General features: G+C 42.7%; 1 protein-coding gene across 11 annotated transcripts in view; it reads left to right on the top strand.

Moving 5' to 3' along the window:
- gulp1b (GULP PTB domain containing engulfment adaptor 1b) overlaps positions 1-23881 on the top strand; it is a 530845-nt gene that overhangs the window by 474279 nt on the left and 32685 nt on the right. For 8 of the 11 annotated variants that reach the window (XM_038789197.1, XM_038789196.1, XM_038789195.1 and 5 more), the window contains one exon: positions 4705-4797. The exons of 1 other annotated variant lie outside the window; for it this stretch is intronic. In XM_038789197.1, coding sequence (XP_038645125.1) covers positions 4705-4797 — 93 coding nt within the window. Of the gene's footprint in view, positions 1-4704; positions 4798-11960; positions 11981-23881 lie in introns of all 11 variants that reach the window. 2 more of the 11 variants (XM_038789198.1, XM_038789200.1) reach the window with 1 other exon arrangement.

Genomic DNA, 23881 nt, shown 5'->3' with positions numbered 1-23881 from the left:
CATGTACGAAATGATCTGTCTGAGCTGTATGCAGAACAATACTTTTCACTGTACCTTGGTGTACGTGACAATAAACAAATCCAATCCAATCCAATCTCTCACCATGGGGTGATTCCATACTTTGACTGCCGATTGGTCATGCAGACCATGTGACCCTAACTTGGTTGTGCTGCCCTTAAAACAGACAGTCACCACGCCCACCAGTCAAACACACCTTATTTATTCACAAGTTTTATATGAATATGACAGAAGAATGGAGTCTCTCCAATTCCTACAAAGTATACTCCATCATCATTACACCCTTTTGAGGATTGAAGCATTTGTTAATAACAGCCTTTGAGGATTATGTGAGTGTCCAATAGACAAATTATGTTTTCTATGGAGGATCTCAGAAAATTTAAATGGATTGAGTCATTAACAGTTACTTGCCTGAGAGGGATGAGCTGTAGGTTGTATCTCCTAACTTAAGGATGGACCACCAGGTCTGCTGCTGCAAACTAACATGTCGAGCATTTGCAGACGTTTTAATTTTATTTATTCACAGTATGTAACTGTTGCTGACAAGGACAACATTTATTGTCCATTCTTGGTTGCTCTTGGGAAGGTGGTGGTGAATTTCCCACTTGAACTGCTGCAGTCTATGCGGTGAAGATACTTTGACAGTGCTGTTTGGGAAGGTGTTCCAGGATTTTGACTCGGTGACAATGAAAGAAAAGCAATCTCTGTCATAATAGTGTGTGACTTGGAGGGGAACTTAGAGGTTTTGTTATGAATCAATGGGCTCTTCCTGTTGATTCCCTTTCTCCCCTTTCTTTATTTCTGTTATCATTTTGATCCATGAATGCTGAATGGACATATACCGTTAAGTCGAGCAAGGGAGTGAGGATTTCAAAAGTTACAAAAGAGAACACTGTGTTAGCTGTACCAGTTCAAACTTTTCAACACCTGGGAGATTGGTGGGACTCTGTTTGATTGGTTGACTGATGGCCAGTGAATTGGCCCAAAAGGCTGTATTCTGCCCTGCAATGGGTGGTGATTGGGTCCTGCCTGAGTGGAATGATTCCAGGCAGCATTCTTGTGAACCTCCTCTGTACCCTTTCCAAGGCCAGCACATCCTTCCTTAGATACGGGGCCCAAAACTGCACACAATACTCCAAATGGGGTCTAACCAGAGCCTTATTTAGCCTCAGAAGTACATCCTTGGTCTTGTATTAAGCCCTCTTGACATGAATGCTAACATTGCATTTGCCTTCCTAACTGCCAACTGAACCTGCACGTTAACCTTAAGAGAATCATGAAAAAGGCCACCAAGTCCCTTTGTGCTTCTGATTTCCTAAGCATCTTCCCATTTTGATAATAGTCTATGCCTCCATTTCTCCTTCCAAAGTGCATAACCTCACACTTTTCCACATTATATTCCATTTGCCACTTCTTTGCCCACTCTCCTAGCTTGTCCAAGTCCTTCTGCAGCCCCCCTGCTTCCTCAATACCACCTGCCCCTCTACAGATCTTTGTATCATCTGTAAACTTAGCAACGGTCTTCAGTTCCTTCTTCCAGATCATTAATGTGTATTGTGAAAAGTTGTAGTCACAGCACCAACCCCTGAGGCTCAGCACTAGTGACTGGCTGCCATCCTGAAAAGGACCTCTTTATCCCCACTCTCAGACTCCTTGATGCCACACTCAGTCAAGTGATGTTTTGACATCAATTACAGTTATCCTCGCCTCATATTTGGATCTCTTGTTTGGATTGTCTCTTGTCAGTGACAGCGTCTACCAGTTTGCTGGTTATTGAGATTAGGCTGATGGAAATTAATTGGCTAGATTGGAATAGTTCTGCTTTTCGAGGATAGGACACAATGGAGCAATTCTCCATTTTGTCAAGTAGATGACAGTGCTGTCACTGAAATAGCTTAGCTATAGATACCTGGCTGGTTCTTGAGCACAAGTTCTTCACACACAGTCACAAGATTTTATGGCTGAGTAACATTTGCAATATTTAGTGTGCTTTGCTATTATTTGATATCACAAGAATTGGCTTGGTTGATGACTGATGTCTGTGGTCGTAGGGACCTCCGGAGGAGACCGAGATGGATCATATGCTTGACACTGCTGGTTGAAGATGGATGCAAACACTTGAGTCTTGTGTTTTGCACTTACTTGCTGGGTTCTGAAATCATGGAGGATGGAAAAGATTGTGGAACAACCTACTGCTGTTAGTTCGATTGTTCACCATCATTCATGACTGAAAATGGCAGGGCTGCAGAATTTTGATTTGACCAATTGGTTGTGGAATTGTTTAGCCTTTCTGTCGCATGCTGCTTCCACTCTTCAGTGCACGTCTAGTCTTGTGATGTAGCTTCAGCAGGTTGGCACCTCATTTTTAATTATGCCTGGTGCTGTTCCAGGCGTATTCTCCTACACTTTTTCTTTGAACCAGGCTTGCTTTGCCTGGTTTCTGACCTCATATTCTTGCCATCACGAAGACTACCTATCAGTAATATTGCCTAACATTGCCCCTGCCTCAGCTCATCAACTGCTGAAACCCAATTCTTCATGTCTTAGTTACCTCTAGACTTGCCCATTTTCAATGCATTTCAGGCTCGTCTCCCACATTCTACGTTCCATAAACTTGAGGTCATTCACACCTCATACAAATTCCCTTTCCCCAACCACCCCTGTGTTCAGTAACCTTCACCAGCTCCTGATTAAGCAACATCTTGATTTTAAAATTCCCATACTTGTTTTCAAATCCCTCCATGGTCTCGCGTCTCCCTATCTGTTTAATCGCCTCCATCCTCACAACCCAGAAGATCTGTGCTCTTTTAATTAGGGCCTCTTGAGCATCCCTGATTTGTACCTGTGCTATTTTTTCAAAGGATAGGCTTGAAAACCACAATGGCACAAACAAACAAAAGCTTTATTGGAAAGATGTTTATTTAATAGGCTGCTAGAATAGTGAGACTGTTAGCCCACCCAAACTGCCGCTGAAGTCATCAATACAACAAATGACCGGACTCTTAAAGTGACCTAGTTCCAACTAGGCACAAACATGGTTACACAACACTTTCCTCCTGCATTAGAGGCTCCTGCAATGAAACACAACATAATGTTAACAGTCAAAATTTACAATATGAAGAATTTATAAATGCAGCAGTCAATAAATTAGACATTTTGGAGGTTGTTGATTTCTGAGTGGTTGTTGGCGAACCTCAGGCATCTATATTTTCATGTTGACTGCAACCTCTGGTGTTTTTGGTTCAGTTTAGATGTCATTCGTAGTTGTCTCAGCTGGAGTCAATGTCATGTTTGCAGATTGATTTAGTGTTGAAGTGTCCTCAACTGGGCTACTGTCTTGCGCAGTTGTTTTGGTATTGTCAGGTTCTCAGGAACATCTAGGCCTTCACTTGGCACAGTTTGTCGCTGACTCTCGGGTCTCTGGTAAAGTAGTTCCAGTTGCTGAAAGTTGATCAGTGTATCTTCTCTACAGTACATTATCCCGAGTCTGAACAGTGTAGGAGACTGGTCCTGTCTGTGCTAAACAATGGCAGGTGTCCACTTCTCACTGGTGGTATAATTCCTTGCCAATACTTCCTGATCTTTCTGAAAACAGCATTTAGCCCTGTTCTCACATTGCAAAACCTGACTGTTCTGTTTCCTCTCAACAATTTATCTCATCTTAGGCAGCTTCAGTAGATCAAAAGCTGTGCATAACTGACATTTTATTTTACCATGAGTAATGTCGGAGAACTTGGGTTGTCGAATCCGGCATGTCGTCAGGAATTCACTTAGTCATTTAGACATTGATCTTTGCTCATTATTACCTTCAATGAATACTTCATTGTTTAAATAAAACTTTCAGCCAGCCCATTTGTGGCAGGATGATAAGGAGTGGATCAGATGTGTTGGATTCCATTCCCATTTAGATAATTGGTCAGTTCTTGCAAAATAAACTGTAGCCCATTGTTGCTAACAAGTGGTTCAAGCTAATCAAATCTTGCAAAAATCTCACCCAATCTTTCTATTGTTCTCTCCGTGGACAGTCTTCATAATGGCGACTTCAGGCCATTCGAGTGCACGTCAACCAAAATGAAAACGTCCCTCCTTCGAATGGTCTACATAATCTATATGAACTCTTTACCATGGCCCTTCTGGCTATTCCCATGGGTGTAATGGCAACAGTGGTGGCAGGTTTCACAACTTTACACAAGCTGTACGTGTTCCCACCTTCTCGATTTCACTATTGAACCCTAATTATCAAAAATAGCCATTGGCTATTTTCATCATTCTTACTATCCCACAATGTCCTTCATGAATTTGGTTTAGGACACAGTCCCTTAACAAGGGAGAAGAGGAGCCAGCCTGCACGGATGGCTCAAATCTTCAGTTAACATCTGGCTTCAACTTGGTTTGGTCCCAGCGGTCTTGCCACAGATCGCCATGTCCATAACTCCTGACAGTAGTAGATTATTTCTGGTATTGGTTACAGTAGTGTTATCGACTTATTTGAAATAGAAAACACTGGTCTTTTCATTATTATTGATTATCATGGCGTATCCCAGTCCTTCAGGTATATTGAGTCTCCTCCATTGCAAGTTCAGACAGTTATAGTTCTAAAGTCTGTTTTGTACACACAGACATGTGTACATTGTAACATTTTTGAGACCATGGTTGTACAGTTTCAAGAATAAAGTTATTTTGCAGATTCAGGAATTGGAAACCGAGAATATTGAATTGAAAAAGAAAGTTCAGGAGATGGAAATTAATGTCAAGGTAACTCAAGGTTCATCATCACCAGTAAGTACAAAGAAATGTGGTTACTTATCCCTTTTCTTTCTCATTGAAGTATTTTATAAATGATAGTATAAATGGTCTTGCAGCACAAAGGTGTCCATTCTAATAGAGAATGCTTCCTAGCAGTGGATTTACACAACTCAAAACCTTTTGGCCCTTTCAGAATCTTTTGCAAAACCTGTAATCAATGTTTGTTTTAACGATGCAACACTCTTTTCCTACAGTTATTGTTGAAATGTAGATGACTAAAATAATAAATTGGTTTATATTTACCATTTTGCTGTGGTGCTGTTTTGATGCAGTTTATTAAGGAAGAGCTTTAAAAAAAATGTATTATTCATAGTTAGCCTTACACTACAGGGCCTAAAATATTGGTTTATTGGTTGCAGGTCTTTTGTAAAATATTTGGCAGTTAATTTGAATGTTTTCACCATCTTTTTAAATAATGCAAACTCCTTTTAAAGTGATGAGTCAATTTCAGAGCCAATTACAAGTGTTAGCTCAAGAGGAATGATTTGATAAACCTAATACCTTGTGTGATACAAGATATTTCATGAAAACGCTTTAAAATTTCAATCCTGCTTTTGAGCATGTTTTATTTTTTAAAAATAAAATGTTTGCTATGAACTGATTTGTACCATTCAACAGATCGTCCTCTGCTATTTTCACCACCTCTTGTTTGATGCCATACAGACCTCTATTCAGCTAGTATTGCCCATGTCTCGGAAAGTAGTCTGCAAAGACTTCAATGAAGCCAATGGCCTTTGCATTTCCTTTGTTTTTATTTTCTCAATTTGATGGCATGATTTTTGAGCATGTTGGAGCATCATCTCGGGTGCTTAGAGCTTTTAATTTGGATGGGTATGCTAATCAAAATACTAAATGAATATTTAGACTTAAATTGAATTGCATCTTTCGAGTAATGAATGTAACAAAGGAATCTTTACATGCTGGTGTATCTCTGCAGATTGAAACTAAGAAAACATAGCATTTATTAGGCTAGCTTGGGTTCCTTTTTGAACCCTGTATCTGAACCCTCAAGTATCGCTGCCTTCTGCTCCACTTAAAGTTTGACCATTTCCTCTTATATTTTTTCCTCTTATTTTTCTCCCAAAGTATGTCTACTTGGATCTCCCTGCACTTCAGTTTTATTTGCACTATCTATTTGCTTACTGTATTACTTTTTTGTCCTCCTGTTGTTTACCATCCTCTTAACAGTTATATTCTTGATCACCATTTTGTGTCATCTGATATTGTGTCCTCAGTACTTGAGTCCGGCTCATTTATTTACACATACATACAGTATTCTCATGGGTGTCCACTTGTTTTCAATTTTGTCCTTCATAAATTCTCATTTCCACAATTATAATGGCACTGCAAGCCACCAGCGGCTGGAGAGTGAAATTACAGCCTGATGAGTTTGCATTGGCATTCTCTATTTTCAATGAGAATGCAAGAATTTATCATATAAAAGCAAAATATTGCAAATGCTTGAAATATGAAATACAAAGCGAAGGTATCAGAAATACTCATCAGGTCAGGCAGGCAGCATCTATGGAGAAAGAAACAAAATGTGACTGCTTCAAGTTGATGGCCTTTCATCAGAACTGGAAAAAGTTAGAGATTTAAAGCAATTGAAACAACACTGGAGGCAGGAAAATGGCGAAGAAGAGGGAGAAATAGGTAGAAATATCCAACAGGATGGCAAGCAGATGAGTTTAAATGACAAAAGAGATGAGGCTGCGTGACAAAAGGGGATGGTATTACCAGCATTAAAGATTTTTTGAAAAGACAGTTCTGGGGAACTGTAAACGTCAATTAACGAATATTATCAACAGTTCCAATCCAGAACTTTCCTCATTCTGCAGATGCTATTTAACCTGCGGAGTATTTTGAGCATTTTACATTTTGTTCCAGGAATTTACATTGCTGTTGTAAAATTTGTACAGTTTTAACCTGGACATTGAACTACGTCTATGCATCTGGTCCAGTTGTCTTCCAGTTTACCTGAAGTTTATGTGAAATATATATGTGAAAATGTACCTCCGATGGCAGTTCTCATAATGAGTTAGAATATACTTTGCTATAAATTCCATAGCATATGGTATACCACAATGAGCGCTAATTTATGCTGAGTTAATCATTGAAAATGCTTTTGTCAATCTCAAAATAGTGAGAGTGTGTTGATTGTTAAGTTTCCACCACTAAAACATCCCCTTTTAAAATTGGCAATTGTTTCTGTTGATCAAAAAGTTATACCTGTTATCCATTAGCATTGAAGTCACTTTTAAGGTTGTTGATCAAAGCATTTTAAGTGTTCCCTTTATTCTAGAGGCAGAGAAGCTTTATTTATCATTTATTTGCAGCTTGGTAATGACACACTGAATACAAAGAAAAAAGCTGTAACTAAAAAATATTTTGTTAGAATGCACTGAATGTAAGAAGAGCCTTGTTGAAGTAGAGCAATGTTTAACATTTCAGTTTGAAAACCCTTCCCAAAATCTGCATCACTGGGGGCTTTCCTCCATCAAAGACTGACTGAAACAGAAAAAGAAACTCACAGAATCATGGAATCGTGACAGTGCAGATGGAGGCCATTCAGCCCATTGTGTCCTCACTGGCTCATTGAAAGAGCATTCTACCTGATCCCACTCTTAACTCTCGTACTTTCCTAGTTAATTCACGTCTCCCATCCATCCACTGCAATAAATGGCCCAGACTTGGAAGCTATCCAGTAAATATATAACCCGCTGGTATAAGTGGGCCATCATTTTGTTACTTTTCAATTTCAGCTGCACGAAAAAGCATCCCCTCTAAACAAGGAAGTCTGTCAAGAAATGTGTGTTACCATATATACTCGCGTATCATGCGACTTTTGAAGACCTAAATTGTAACCTAAATTTCGGGGGTCGCATGATACGCGAGATACAAAATTCGCGGGTGTTTTACTTGCTGTTTTTTCTGATGGGAAGATGTTCAGCCACTTGACTTTTCCATTCATAAAAACATGAATGGAAACGTCAAGTGGCTGAACATCTTCCCATCAGAATGCTGTGGTCAAAACTTGAAGAGTAGTATTCCTGATCATATGGGTAGTTTATTCAATACATGGCCATCTTTTTCCAATACAGAATTCGCGGGTGTTTTACTTGCTGTTTTTTCTGATGGGAAGATGTTCAGCCACTTGACGTTTCCATTCATAAAAACATGAATGGAAACGTCAAGTGGCTGAACATCTTCCCATCAGAATGCTGTGGTCAAAATCTGAAGAGTAGTATTCCTGATCATATGGGTAGTTTATTCAATACATGGCCGTCTTTTTCCGATACAGAATTCGCGGGTGTTTTACTTGCCGTTTTTATGAATGGAAACATCAAGTGGCAGAACGACGCTAGTAAAGCCAGCTGGAAAGCTGTTCAATTCGCGAACAGCTTTCACAACAGAATCCACTCTGCAGAATCCACAGACAATGATACCATTTGGAAGTTTTAGTTTGGGCATTAATTTCCAAAAAAGTGACTCGCATGATACATGAGATATAGCATAAAATCATGTTTTGGGGACGAAAATTTAGGGGTCGCATGATACGCGAGATCGCATGATACGCGAGTATATACGGTATTTGTCAGAATTTAGTACCTTGTCACAGGGCATGGAAGTAGGAGTTCCTTGGCAGAATTGTGGTTAGATTTTTAATTCTGGTCTAAATTAGTATGCAAACTGTTTCATACTGTCGGGGTGATTTTGAATCTGATACATTTCGAGAAAGACTCGGGCACTATGCATGTTAACAAAAGCAATGCTGGAAATCTGAAAGAAAATCAGAAAATGCTGAAGACATTCAGCTGGTCAGGCAGCGTCTATGGAGAGAGAAACAGGGTTAGTGCATCGAGTCTGTGATCTTTCATGCGGAACCAGAAAAGTTAGAAATCTAACTAGTTTTAATCAATTGCAGAACCAGAGAAAAGGGGCAATTATTATTTTTTTATTCGTCATTTACAGAATCTGACACCACTGGTTAGGCCAGCATTTATTTCCTATCCCTCGTTGCCCTTCAGAAGGTGGTGGCGAGTTGTCTTCTTGAACCGCTGCAGTCCTTCACGTGTAGGTACACCCACTGTGCTGTTAGTGAGCGAGTTCCTGGATTTTGGGAAGAACGGAAATACAATGGGAAAGTTATGTGGTAGGGTGGACAACGGGATTGATTAATCAGCATAAGAGATGATGGCGAAGGTAAAAAGAAAGGATAATGAGACACAAGTGCATGATTAAACAACTTGTGCAAAAGGCATTTCTTTAAAAATAGCTTTCAAGAAACAAATTGATTAACTTTTGAATCAGTGCTGTTTGTAGTAAGTTTAATAAATTCCAGTTAATAATTGTCTTCTGAGTACCAGCAAACTTGCTTTTTCAGCTGCAGCAAATCAAAATATGTTCACATCAACATACCTGGAATTAGCAGTGGAAGCTCCACCTGCTGTTGAAAGTAATGTGATTTTGTCTGGTTTTTTTCTGAGATATGTACATTGTATTATATGTTTAGTTCCTGCTGAACTTGTATCAGAGATAGGAAACCCTCTGGCCAGATCAAAGGCAGTTTTGAAAATATCCGTGAAATATCGCAATAAAGGGAAGAGACCCAAAAAGTATTGTGAGGGGGAAAAAAGCAAAGTTCAGCCTGAAATTTCTGAGAGGGAAAAGCAAGAAAGAGCTTGGATTTGTGTAATGCCTTTCACAATTTCAGCAGGTTGCAAAGTGCCTTATAGCGAATTAAATAACATTAAAGTGTAACCATTGTTGTTATATATGTAACTCAGCAGTCAATTTACACACAGCAAAGCCCCACATATAACTGTGCATTTGACAAACCGATAATATCTGTTCTGGTCAAATTGAGGAATAAATGTTGTCAGACACCCTGTACATTTTCAAAAGGTACCATGGGATCTTTTATATCCACCTCAAGAGGGCAGGCAAGGCCTCAGCTTAATATCCAAAAGATGGCACAACTGATGGTGCAAACGTCCTCAGTACTGCGCTGAAGTTTCCATTTCATTTTTCATTTTCAAGTGTCAAACTAGATTATATCTGGAGTGGGAATTGAATCCTCAACCTGCTGAATCAGAGACGAGAGTGCTACATCTGTGCCAGGGCTGACACCCGAAAGGAGAGTGAAGATGTATTGAACAGAATTCCAACATGAGTCAGGGCATTTTGCTGAATATTTGACTTACTACTGTTGATACTATGTAGATGTTGGATGCGCATTGTCGGAGGTGAAACAGAGTCCTGTGTTGAAGGCGTTTAGCTGGGTGTTTCTCGGTGCTCGCTATCTAACGGGACTCTATTTTGTTTTGGGGCCACCACCCAGATAGTGAGAAAGTGGGAGCAGTGCAGCCAATAGATAGTTAAACATTTATTTATTCACTTGTTTTTGGTGGGAATTTCAACACAACGTATTAGTTCCTTTAGTAACATGGAGCAGAAAATTGGTAAAAGCTATCAATACCGCGCTGAAGCTGGATACTGCTGATTTTAAGACGACTGCAATACTTTTCCCCTGATTGACATCAAAAAATATATTTTGGGACCAACGCAGAAAACAGTCATCCTAATTGTACAATGTTTCAAGGATTACCCTAGTTTTTTTTAACCGACTGCAGGATTTAGCAGTGCAAGAAATAAATATAAAGAACATTCATATTTGCAAAAAAATGTGAGCTTTGATCAATGTGACCCAGAAGATTTATAATTTGCATAACACTTGTTTTAAAGTACAGTGTTGCATCTTTTAAGTGTATTCCAGTTAAGATTTCTGTATACTTAGTCCACACATGCCATTCTGCAATAATGTAATATTTGGAGCAGTAATCTTAGGCTATTATTCAGTAAATTCAACATCGTTGTTCACTTTAATGGTGACATAGCTGTAATAATTTTTTTATTCAATTGTTTCGGCAAGGGAAACAGTGGTGTGTCTAAGTAATAGTGGAATTTATTGATGCCATAAATTTCTGCGACTTGAGTGCCCGAAGTCGGCCTGTGCACGGATACATTATAATAACAGATTTCGGAGAAATTCTTGATCAAGCTTAATTGGAGAAATAGTTCAAACATTTTTTCACACCATGGGGGCATTTCAAAAGTGAAACACACATTTCAGCATATGGCATTTGCTATTTGCAAAATAATCAATGAACAGGGAATTATAAATTGTTGCACTCAAGATAAACCTGATTATTATTTCAATCTGGAAAATAGTTGTTGCCAAATAGATGGCTATAGTTGTGCTTGTTCTGTGTTCTCAAGGTCTTGATCCTACCTTCTAGTCCCTTCGAATGTCACAAGCTCCAATTTCTACAGCACTGTAAATCATGAGATTGATCAGCCAGGAGCCAGGACCAGTTGTGCATTTACACCCGCCTCGCGCTGCGCCCATCGGTGCATACAGAGTTTCTCACGACACTGATCAATGCACCACTGTGACCAGGATTAGGCGCCAATTTGTGCCTGAGGATTATGTGCAGCTTGATCGAATTTCAAAGCCCCTTAACTTCAGCACTGTGGAATATAATACTTTGTTTTAAAGCATCTCTCTAGTGTAATTTTGAATAAGCAATGTTCCTATATTGGGGCGTGCTTGAGTGATTGCTTGAAGGCAGAAATTACCCTTAAGGCACATATTTGTGCATTAAATGCTCGTGATTAACAGTGTGCTATAGTGCACAATTAATTCTTGTCTTTCATGGACAAAGTAGGTTTATTAACTGCACTTCATTAAGTTGTAATTTACTATTATAGCTCCTTTCTAACAAATACTTAAGCAGTATTTATGTGGCGCAGAGCAGCAGACAGCAGTTAATGCAAATGGACAATGCATATGGAGGGACAAATGGTCGATTGAGACTCCATCCCTCTGACTTCATTAGACCTGTGCCATGGTTGATGCAGGTTTCAGGAAATGTGCCCTTTGCAGTTGCAGTATCACCAAAGTCAACTTTTCTATAATAATGCCTCCTTTGTTGTCCTGCTTATGCTTGACAGGGTGCAGTGCTATCTAAATTCTCCCTGTTGTATCTGTTGGATTTTCAGAAAAGGTTTCTCGTGACCAAGCATACTATATTCAGTGTTTTCTATTTTTTTTAAAACTTGCATTTGGACTTTAGTTACACCACCCCCACCTCAGGTAAGAGATCCTAACTTAAATGTTTAGTTACTTTTGGCTCATATCCAAATCGCTTATGTATTCGTTTGAGTAAATTTTCTGAAATCAGCATCATACCATTTCCATCTAGTTACACAGAACACTTTGCATTTTTTAAATCTGGGCCGGGATTCTCCGACCCCCCGCCGGGTCGGAGAATCACCGGGGGCCGTCGTGAATCCCCCCCCCCCACCTCCCCGCCGTCTCCCGAAGTCTCCGGCACCAGAGATTCGGCGGGGGCGGGAATCGTGCCACGCCTGTCGGCGAGCCCTCCCCCCGGCGATTCTCCGGCCCGCGATGGGCCGAAGTCCTGCTGCTCCCGCCGGCATGAATCAAACCACCTACCTTACCAGCGGGACCAGGTGGCACGGGCGGGCTCTGGGGTCCTGTGGGGGCACGGGCCGATCTGGCCCAAGACTTCCGCACCTTTGGGGCGGCCCGACGCCGGAGTGGTTCACGCCACTCCATCCCACCGGGACCTCCCGCCCCGCCGGGGAGTTGGAAGAGGTTCGGCTAGTCAGGGCTCAGGTCGCATCAGGCCTGTTGGGGGGGGGGGGGGGGGAAGAGTTTGGGGAAAATCCCCGTGGAGGGGGTGTTAGGGAAAGCCCTGTGGAGGGGGGGGTTAGGCAAAGCCCGATAGAGGGGGTTTGGGGAATCCACCTTCGTGAGCCACTGCAGTCCATTTGTTGTAGGTACACAGTGCTGTTCGGAAATGAGTTCCAGGATTTTGACCCATCAGTAATGAAGAAACTTCATAGATACTTCAATGTCAGGATGGTGTTTGACTTGCAGGGGAATGTCAAGGTGATGGTGTTCCCATGCATTTGCTGCCTTTGTCCTTTAAATGGTAGAAGTTGTGCATTTGTAAGGTGCTGTCAAAGGAGTAATGAAGCATTTACAAAGTTTAATAGAGAATATGAAAAATTAATCCACAATTATGATGCATCGACTAAAATTAAAAGCATAATTGTTTTCACTATACAGCAACTTCACTTATTTAATGCATAAAATAAAGTGTTACCAAAATAAATCATATTTCCAAAACTGCTTTTGGAAACTATTCAGCAATACTCTGAGGTTAATGTTGAAATAGTGATGTTCTTTACCAAGCCATGACACAGTGCACAGTGTGGGTATCGGAGCAGAGATCAGCATGAGAAACTAGAAGCCAACAAGGCTGAGAGGAGCTATGATGTAGATACTGCAGGACTGAAGAACAGGATATGAAATTTTAACATTACAAATGACTAGAACTCCAGAATCATAGATCATAAAATTTACAGTGCAGAGGGAGGCCACACAGCCCATCAAGTCTGCACCGGCCCTTACAAAGAGCACCCCACTCAAGCCCATGTATCTCCCCGATTCCCGTAACCCCTACTTAACCTTTATGGATACTAAGGGCAATTTATCATGGCCAATCCACCTAACCCGCACATCTTTGGACTGTGGGAGAAAACTGGAGCACCCAGAGGAAACCCATGCAGACAGGGGAGAACATGCAGACTCCACACACACAGTGACCTAGCAAGGAATCGAACCTGGAACCCTGGAGCTGTGAACCAACTGTGCTAACCACTATGCTACCGTGCTGCCCTCCAGTTTAATAGCACTGGATCTTGACAAGCTGTGTTGGTAAAGCCTGAACTATTGTGCAATCAGTTTTCATTCTGGACATGATAATCAATCAGAAGACTACAACTGGGATGAAGAGTTTTTTAGACAATTACAAAGTCAGATTATGGGCATGTTTCGGCGATGGAGCATGAGGGAGTCATGTGGGAATCATTGCCTAGCATCCCAATCACACCTTGATGCCTGGGCACTGTGCTTGAACACTGCGGGAGGCAGCACCACACACGCAGCAGCCAACATCCGAACACCCAGAGAATGCATCACAGCTCTGGGGACAGCCAGAGGTGAGCGCTACAGGAAGGGGGGATGCCTGGAGTAATGGGCCAAGGATTTGGAGGTTGTGCCGCATTGCAGAAGAAAGTGACAGAGGCGTCATAATTCTTATGAGGCCAGTCTGGAGGCCAGTCCCCCTGTTCACACTCCCAAGCTCACAGCCGCTCCCACCTCATCCCAGACGGCACTGGATGCTCTGTGGCACACCCTCCGGGACCAGCGGGGGGGAACAGGACATCCCTCCTGGCCTCCACCGCATCACGGAGCCTCCCCAGGTCTGCATTCCTGAATCTTGGGGCCGGCCTTCTCTGCGCCATGGCTGCGAGCTGAATGGGGCTGGCTGTGCAACTGCTGTTTAAGTGCTGCTCGACCTTGTTAGCGAGGGAGGGCGCTGGCCAGCGTGGTCCCGGCGAATCGGCTGGCGAGCCTTCATTTGTGGCAAGAAGCCAGTGGGGCCTCGTTTAGTGGAACAATTAACGTTGAATAGCGTTGCCTGCCTCACCGGGCCGAGCACCTGGAAGCTTGTGGCAGTTCTCGCTCGCTACCACATTTCCAGCTTGATTCTCCGGAAAGGTTTCTAAGTGTCATTTTGGGCTAGTTTGGCAGGGTATTTCCTGCCGGCTTTTTGGGTGAGGTCCACACCGATATCCACGTACACCTGTCATGTTTTTGAGCTTTGGGAAGTTTCTCCCGGGTCGAGCCCATACTTAGAAATCTTTTCAGTCGTAGGGAACTGAACTCGCCGGCGAGACCGACTCCTCCGAAATCGAGGCACCATTTTGAAAGAGTGCCCCAGTTTCTAAGTCGGGTTACTCACATGCGTTTGCGCGCCCAGCACGAAGCACGATTTGGACCCCTCCCACGATTCATCCATCAGGCCGATTGCACCCGAGATAAATGACAAAATAGTGGTAAGTCAATGGTATTCTAAAAAGCTTCAAATGTAGTTAAACAACCTGAATTATGGGGTAAATAAAATATTCATTCCACAGAATCCTTTACCTGCTCAAAGAACTTACCCAGGAAATTTACAACTATTTTCTTGCTACTTCATGTTGAATCCTTAACGTAGTGGCTACTACTCATGAATACTATTATTATTGACTTGTATATGTTTGCAAGTTAATACGATAGTATAATCATCTTCATTTTTGAAATGCTTACAATAATCTTATTGTTAAGAGCTGAAAGATAGTCGTCCAGCAAGACAGTGAATTCTGTCAAAATGCAATATTTAAAAATGTCATTGGCTTATCAACTTACCACATTTTGGCTCTTAGCTTTAATTTTCATGACTGTTGCTAATGGCTCTCCTGTTGGCCTTCATCTTCTATCTTCCCTCAACTTGAGCTCATCTAAAGCTCTGCTGCCAGTATCCTAATTCACACCAAATTTGGTTAATTGTCACCCATATGTTCTTTGATCCCATTGGCCTCTGACCTGACAACACCTTGATTTTAAAATTCTCATCCTTGTTTTCAAATCCCTTCATGGTTTTGCCCTCCCTTGTCTCTGTATCCTCGTTTATTTCTACAGCCCTCTGAGAAGTCGGTGTTCCTCCAATTCCGGTTCTTGTATATCCCCAATTTATATTGTCCCACCAATGGTGGCCATCCTTCAGCTGCCCAAGCCCTAAGCTCGAGGGTTCTTACCCTAGACCTTTCTCTCTCTTCAAGATGATTCTTTAAAATTATCTTTTCGACCAAGCTTTTGGTCACTTCCTCTTATAAATAATCTTTATTGTCACAAGTAAGCTTACATTAACACTATAATGAAGTTACTGTGAAATCCCCTAGTTGCCACATTCCGGCGCCTGTTCGGGTACACAGATGGAGAATTCAGAATGTCCAATTCACCTAACAAGCACATCTTTCGGGACTTGTAGGAGGAAACCAGAGCACTCGAAGGGAGCCCACGCAGACGCAGGGAGAACATGCAGACTCCACACAAACAGTGACCCAAGCCGGAATTGAACCTGGAACCCTGGAGCTGTGAAGCAACAGTGCTAACCACTGTGCTACTGAATATCTCCTTATGTGGCTCAGCATCTAATTAACTTAGATATTCCACCTGTGAAGCACTTTTGGATGTTAAAAGCAGTATCTAAATGCAAATTTGTGTTATTACATTTGAAAAATAGTGTTCACTAACTGACACAGCCTATTAAGTCATCAATGTGTGGCCTTTAGACCGAAGAAATAAGTGTTTCCACCGATGATCTTTGCATTGCCAAGCTGTAGATTTGAACCCTTATGGCAGGATATGTCAATATGGTCCCATTTTTTTGCGACAGATCAACTACCAATCTTTGATGTTTAACCCAAAGGCACTGCAGAAAATTGAAATTCAATAAATTATTCAGTACAGAATGATGTGTTCCCTCAAACAGCCAAGAAAAATTACATTTTACAAGTTATAAATTACCCATAGTTGTAGTACTACTGAGTGCCTCCCAGTGGTGCTAGTGAACCAACAGAGGCTCATGTGTTCACTAGCGCTTGCAGCAGGAACATGCAGGTACTCCATTCCGAATGCACAAACATGCGTAAATTAAAAATATTAAGATTTTTGATTTTAATTACACTTGCAGCCATCCTTAAAAATGAGATGTAAAAATATTAGTGTCCACGGTTTATCTATAAATGAAAAAATGAAATGAAAATCGCTAGTTGCCACATTCCGGGGCCTGTTCAGGGAGGCTGGTACAGGAATAATTACCAGATGCTTCTGTCAGTCCACCTGTAATTCCCAAGACTGAACTAGTTCTCAGGTGGTAATTGGACAAGGAAAGGACTCTAGAGGAGGTGTAGCTACTCTTGGCTGAACATCTCTGTCCAATCCACAACTCTGGTCCCAAACTTCTGGTCACTTGCCATTTTAATCCTTCTTTCCACACCACGCTCTCAGTTTGACCTCACTGAGCCATAGAATTCCTACTTTTAAGGGCAGCATGGTGGCGCAATGGTTAGCACTTTTGCCTCACGGCACTGAGGACCAGGGTTCGATCCTAGCCCCGGGTCACTGTCGCCACCCTCACAACCCAAACGATGTGCAGGGTAAGTGGGTTGGCCACACTAAAATTGCCCCTTAATTGGGAAAAAAAGAAATGCGTACTTTTCTTTAAAAAAAAGAATTCCTACTTTGCAGAAGGAGGGCATTTGGCCCATCGTGTGAGCACCAACCCTCTGAAAGAGCACCCTATCTAGGTCCACTTCTCTAACCTATCCCTGTAACCCCACCTAACCTGCACATCTTTGGACTATGGGAGGAAATCGGAGCACCTGGAGGAAACCCACGCAGATAGTGGGAGAATGTGTAAACTCCACACAGTTACCCAAGGCCAGAATCGAACATGTGTCTGTGCAACCTCTGCTCTTGGCCTCCAACACTGTTCCTACACTCCTACACTTTCTAATGTAGCTCAACAGAATCTCAAGAAATTGCATTTCATCTTTCAGTTACGCACGTTAAAACATTTGCAAGCTCAACGTTGAGTTCAGCAATTTGAGATCACGACCACTGCTCCCCATTTCTTTGGACAGCAGGTGGTAGTAATGTTCTGCTGTTGCTATACCCCTTTAGACCAATGATTGTTTCCTAATTTGTACCATTACCTCCCATTTTTGACTGGTACCATTGTCCCTTTTATCCTTTAATCTCTTCTTCCTTTCCTCCTCAGTTTTTCCAACATTCGCTGTTCTCTTTATCTCTGATCATAATGTTTTCTTGAGAATTGCTGAATCTTTACAGTGCAATAGGAGGTTATTTGGCCCATTGAGTCTACACTGGCTGTACTGAACTTGAAGTTTTACTGGTTTTATTTGTTTAAACAGAGTTACTATTTCAGTTCCTGAAACTAATCTGTTGTGATCAGAAAAGAATACTAAACTGTAGAGAGGACTCACTATGCATGACAGTGAATAGATTACCTTGTCAAAGTTCAGTGAAATAAATAGTTAGTCTATTACTGAAATCTCTTCTGAAAATTCATTCAAAACAATACCACACATAATATTCTATAATGAATGATCTTCAAATGTGATTTATATAACAGGCTGCACAGCTAAAGTATGTGTCTTCACTTTATAAATTATTGCATGTTACATCTCATTACGATTTTATTTCACCTTGGCTAAATAATCTTTAGTTTTAATGTTTAATTTTACTCGTGGTACATGGGCACCACTGGCATAGGTAGAATTTATTCTCAATCCGTAATTGCCCTTGAGCATGTAGTGGTACAGCTAACTTTTGGAACTGCTGCAACTGGTATGCTGCAGGAGCACTCACAGTGCTATTAGCTAGGGAATTGCAGGATTTAGACCCAGCGGCAATGAAGGAACGGCAATATATTACCATGTCAGAATTATCTATGAGTTGGGGGAGAACTTGAAGATGCTTGGTATTCCCATTTGTCTGCTACCCTTGTCTTTTTGCAGGTTGGGAGGTTTCAAAGAAGCACTGGCAAGTTGCTTCACCTAATATCCTCCTGTACTGAGGTTCGTGTCATAATATACACCAGTATGTCAAGGTGCAGACACATACTGATGGACATACACTGGGACCAATCAACATGCACAAATACCGCAGCCAATCACCAGTTAGAATACACACACTATAAAGGCAGAGAGCATCACGGTTCCCGCTCATTCTGGATGCTGCCTCTCAGTAGAACAAGAGCTCATCAGGTTTAGCACAGACTCACACCACATGCTGAGAGATTCAACTGGTTCGGACAGGCTTAGGTCTCTAGTTTAAACTAGCATTGTTTAAACCCACAGTTCTCGTATGTCGATTTGTTTATAGTTAGTTAATAAAATAGAGTTGAACCTTCCTCCGTGTTGGTGGTATATGTTAACCTCACAAGTCTACATTATCCAACACTTCATGATACCAGTAGTTGAGGGATGTTAGTACTTCTGAGACCTACCTACCAGTGATCAGCCTTCCACCAGTCTCACGCCATCCTGCAGAATGGACACCGTTCGCCCGCCGCCGCCACTCCGCATTGCCGGGAACCTGGGCTCCAATTGGAAGATTTTTCAACAGAGCTTCCAGCTGTACCTCGAGGCCACGGACCTGGAAGCTCCCTCGGACGCACGGAAGATTGGTCTCTTCCTCTCCACAGCTGGGGACCATACCCTCCACATCTTTAACTCGCTCACCTTCGCTGATGGGGAGGTAAATTGAAGTTCAAACAGCCCTATTAAAGGTCGACAGCCACTGCGAGGTCGAGGTAAACGAGAGCTTCGAGCGATACGTCTTTCAACAGCGAATTCAGGGTAAGGACGAACCTTTCCAGTCCTTTATCACCCACCTCCGTGTCCTTGCGCAGTCCTGCAACTACGGGTCCACCTCTGACTCCTTGATCCGTGACCAGATAGTTTTTGGTGTCCAATCTGAGCCCCTGCACCAGCAGCTACTAAAAGTGAAGCAGCTCACCCTGTCCACGGCCATTGAGACCTGTGTGCTCCTTGAACTCCCGCATCCAGGCCGCTGAAACAGTGCGGCAAGCTCCCCACGAGGCAGAACGGGTCCAAGTTATAAAGTCTCTCCAGAGCCTGGATCAGGACGATGGCGGCCATTTCGCGCTTTTTCCGCGCTGGCACGCAACGAACGTGGTGACGTCGAGGACCGTTCTGCGCAGGCGTGCACCTTACTGGATCGCCCCGCGCATGCGCGGTGACGCAACAAGCATGCCGACACAATGGCGTGCGGCAACTGTGGCTCCGTCCACTTAAAGCGGCAATGTCCCACGAAGACCCGACGCTGCCTGCAGTGTGGCAAACTTGGCCACTATGCTGCTCTCTGCAGGTCCTCCCTGCCTGCTGCTTTTAGGAGGTCCACCCAGCCCCGCAGAGATGTCAGGGCCATTCAGCCTGCTATCAACGAATCTGCTCCAGACCTCTCTTCCAACTTTTCCAGCGATGACCTGCAGGCCCCATTCCAAGTTGGCATCATAACCACAAACAGGATGTCTCCCAAGCGTGGCACCAAACCCATCCGCATTCACAGCATCGACCCGGATGGTGAGTGGTGTGCCACCCTTACGGTCAACCAGAGTTCGTCACCCACCTCAGAGACTGAATTTATGAACTTTGCAAATAAGTGGACTCTCCCAGATGTTTTCTTCCCTGTTAAAATCGTTCTCCAGTGGTTTGTAAATCGTATTGTTTCTGTTCAAGTTACTTCATATTAATCATCTGCACCAGGCACCTTCCATTGTATATAGCTTTGTTTCCTGTATATAGATTTGTACATATGTCTTCGCACCCCACACTATTTATTGTCACATATTCACATCAACATTTTTTAAACCGGGGGGGGGGGGGGGGGGGGGGGGAAGTGTCATAATATGCACCAGTATATCATGGTGCAAACACATACTGATGGACATCCACTGGGACCAATCAACATGCACAAACACCGCAGCCAATCAACAGTTAGAATACACACACTATAAAGGCAGAGGGCATCACGGTTCCCGCTCATTCTGGATGCTGCCTCTCAGTAGAACAAGAGCTCATCAAGTTTAGCACAGACTCACACCACATGCTGAGAGATTCATCTGGTTCGGTCAGGCTTAGGTCTCTAGTTTAAACTAGCATTGTTTAAACCCACAGTTCTCGTATGTCGATTAGTTTATAGTTAGTTAATAAAATAGAGTTGAACCTTCCTACATTTCATTGATACTCTGAGGTGCCTGGGTGGAGGGGGAGGCTGTTTAGACATTATGGATAGAAGCTGTCTCAGCTGCCCCTCCATTCGCAGTACAGAGGTTAGACACTCAGGCTTGGTGACCAGTGATAAATGAATGCAGTCTTCATGATTTCTCCTTTGTGTGTTATTTAGCTTCCTCAATTACTTATTACTACCTATCTGTTTGCCAGGAACTCACCAATCAAAGGGAGCTTTTTTTAGATTTTGTTTCCACGTCTTCGCACCAGTATAACCTCCAATTGACAATGCGTAGTACAAAGATAAAACTACATAGCAGCTGCAACCTATTGTTCAAACATCGAGGCACCTCTGTTGACATTCACTGGCCAAATTTCACAGGGTTAGTGGAAAATCAGTTCATCTTCATAGCAGTGGTGGGCATCTGATCTCAGGATGCTGCGAATTGCGATGAGCCCATGAGAGTGCCAAGGTCAGTCGGTTCAGCTGAAAAGGAAGCCACACTGTCCTGTCAGTTCCAGGTCTGACCCAATCTTATCAGTTACTAATGGCCCATCAGATCTTTTTGAAAGACTGGGGTACCATGAGCTCTCATCCTTTGGAGATCTCCCTCTTCCAGCCATGTCTGTAATGTGCCAATGCCATTAGGAGTGGGGAGGAAGTGGTGCTGCTCTTGCCGTAGGATCAGGAACTAATGCAACTCGGTTTTGGCATAATTTGGTGAGCCTCAGGACGTTGATTATGTGTTCAAGGATGGTAATTCTGCTCAATGTCATGAGGAGGTGGCTAAAATCTCCCTTGTTGGAGATAGTAATTAATTACTACTTTGGAGATTTGAATGCCACTTCAATTTTCAGCCTAAAGCTGAGTGCCATCCACATCTTGCTGAATGCTGCCAAGGCTCCTTCAGTATCTTGAGCGTTTGTGAATGGGCTGAAGACTGTGCAAAGGTCAGAAAATGTCACAGGCCCAGATCTTCTGGATGCTGGATCAGAGACTGGATATACCCTCAACGGTAAAATATGGGACAATGCAGAAGTCCCAATGCACTGACGTTGAGTAAACTGTTCATGAACTTTGAACTTCCAATGGGCAATTGATCTGTTCCCTGGGACCCTCCAAAAATATCGCCAACTCTGATTTAGAGTTCAGACTGTTCCAGCTGACTTACCGGAATAGTTACCCAGGAAACGTTAGACAGATTAAACTCTAGTCTTACACCTGGGCAACTATACAACTGACCCCTAATCACTCTGACTGATTCCGCATCTCGTCTGCTCCCTGACCCGACCTGCCTAGTCCTCACCACCCAACTGACCCCTGACTCCCCGATTATTCCCAATGCCGCCCCTCCCCCACCTTCTGTGGGCAGCACGGTCGCATAGTGGTTAGCACAATTGCTTCACAGCTCCAGGATCCCAGGTTCGATTCCCGGCTTGGGTCACTGTGCGTTCTTCCCATGTGTGCGTGGGTTTCCATCAGGTGCTCTGGTTTCCTCTCTCAGTCCAAAGATGTGCAGGGTAGGTGGATTGACCATGCTAAATTTCCCTTAGTGTCCAAAATTTCCTTTAGTGTTGGGTGGGGTTACTGGGTTATGGGGATAGGGTAGATGTGTGGGCTTGGGCTCGGTGCAGACTCAATGGGCCGAATGGCCTCCTTCTGCACTGTAAATTCTATGACTCTATGATTCTGCCCGACTTGCATGGCCTGACTTGATTACCTCCTACTGCTCAACTATCTTCATAAGCCCACCCACTCGGCCCGACCTGACAACTCTTCCTGACACAACAACGCCAACCCACCTACCTGTCATGCACCTGCCACCCTACCCATCTCATCCACTTGTTGCCCTACCCGCTTACACAATTACTTTCCATAGCTTTTGAAAGAAGCTTTCTGACATTTAAGCATGGTTACCAGAATACAGCAGCTAATGCTGTAGAAAGGGGACTGGTCTTGTCATCCTCCAATGATCCAGTGCTACGCAGAAACAGTTTCATTTCAGGCATTTCTGGTGAAGCCAGAATTGGAAGTCACATCCAGAAGCTCAGAGCTCCAGCATGGTGCAAAAACGTAGGAGCAGAGTAACAATCCGACAGTGGTTGCCACCCCTCGGAAGTTTCAGCCCATCATTTCTGACTTTATTTATGGAGTGATGGTCATTGATGAAGCAGCTGAAGGTGGTTGGGCCACAAATGATTTTAAGGTGCACATTCATTGATATTAAACCGCATCATTTTCCATATTACCAAACGTAAACTGAAATGAATGGCCAATTATCTGTTTTCCTGCCATGGTAATTCTGTTTTACACCATAAATTTATAAAGAAGTTTCCCAGTTATGAGATTAGGCAGCAGATAGTTTTCCAATACAACCTTTTAGGAGGATCAAAATTCTTTAGTGATGAAAACTGAGGAAATGCAAAGTACTGCAAGTAACAAAAATAAGTAATGCGATTGAACCCAGACACAGATATGGATGAACAAACGCCACTTTAACAGAATAAACATCATGCTTGAATTCAAGTTATTAACTGACAGAGGTGAATCGATTAAGGGTCAGTTCTCTTAGTAAAAATCAAAGCATTGATTTTGATTTATACTGTTGTTTACCACATGCAATGTTGTTATCTCAAACATGCTATCGGTGAGAAACTGAGTTGGGATACAAAAGTTCTCAGCAATTGCTAGATTGGACAGACAAGTGGCTAATGATGTTCAATGCAGGAAAGTGTGAGGTAATTCATTTTGACAGGAATAATACGGACAAACTGTTGAAAATAAACAGAGAAACTCTGAAGGAGGTGCTAGAACAGAGACCTCAGTCTATATGTACATAAGTCATTGAAGATGGGAGGGCATGTAGAGAGAACAGTTAATAAAGTATCTGGTATCATAGGCTTTATTAATAGGGGCATTACGTACAAGGGTAAGGCAGTCATGTTGATCTTGTATAATACGATAGTTCGGCCTCATCTAGAGTACTGCATCCAGTTCTGGCCGCTATACTTGAGGAACGATGTGAAGACATTGGAGAAAGTGCAAAGGAGATTCACAAGAATGATTCCTGGGATAAACAAACGCAACTATGAGGATAGATTGGAGAAAAAAAGGCTGGGGAATACTTGATAGTTCCTGAGGGGTATGGACAGAGTAAACGCAAGTTTATTCAAGAATTAGAGGGAACCGATTCAGCGTAGTGACATAAATGAATAGAAGTGATGTGGGGAAAAAGATTTTCAACCAGAAGGCGGTTGGAGTCTGGAACAAACTTCCCAAATGGGTGGTGGAGGCTGC

Source organism: Scyliorhinus canicula, chromosome 2, assembly GCF_902713615.1.
Source record: "Scyliorhinus canicula chromosome 2, sScyCan1.1, whole genome shotgun sequence".
NCBI lineage: Eukaryota > Metazoa > Chordata > Chondrichthyes > Carcharhiniformes > Scyliorhinidae > Scyliorhinus > Scyliorhinus canicula.
This window is presented reverse-complemented; position numbering and strand designations above follow the sequence as displayed.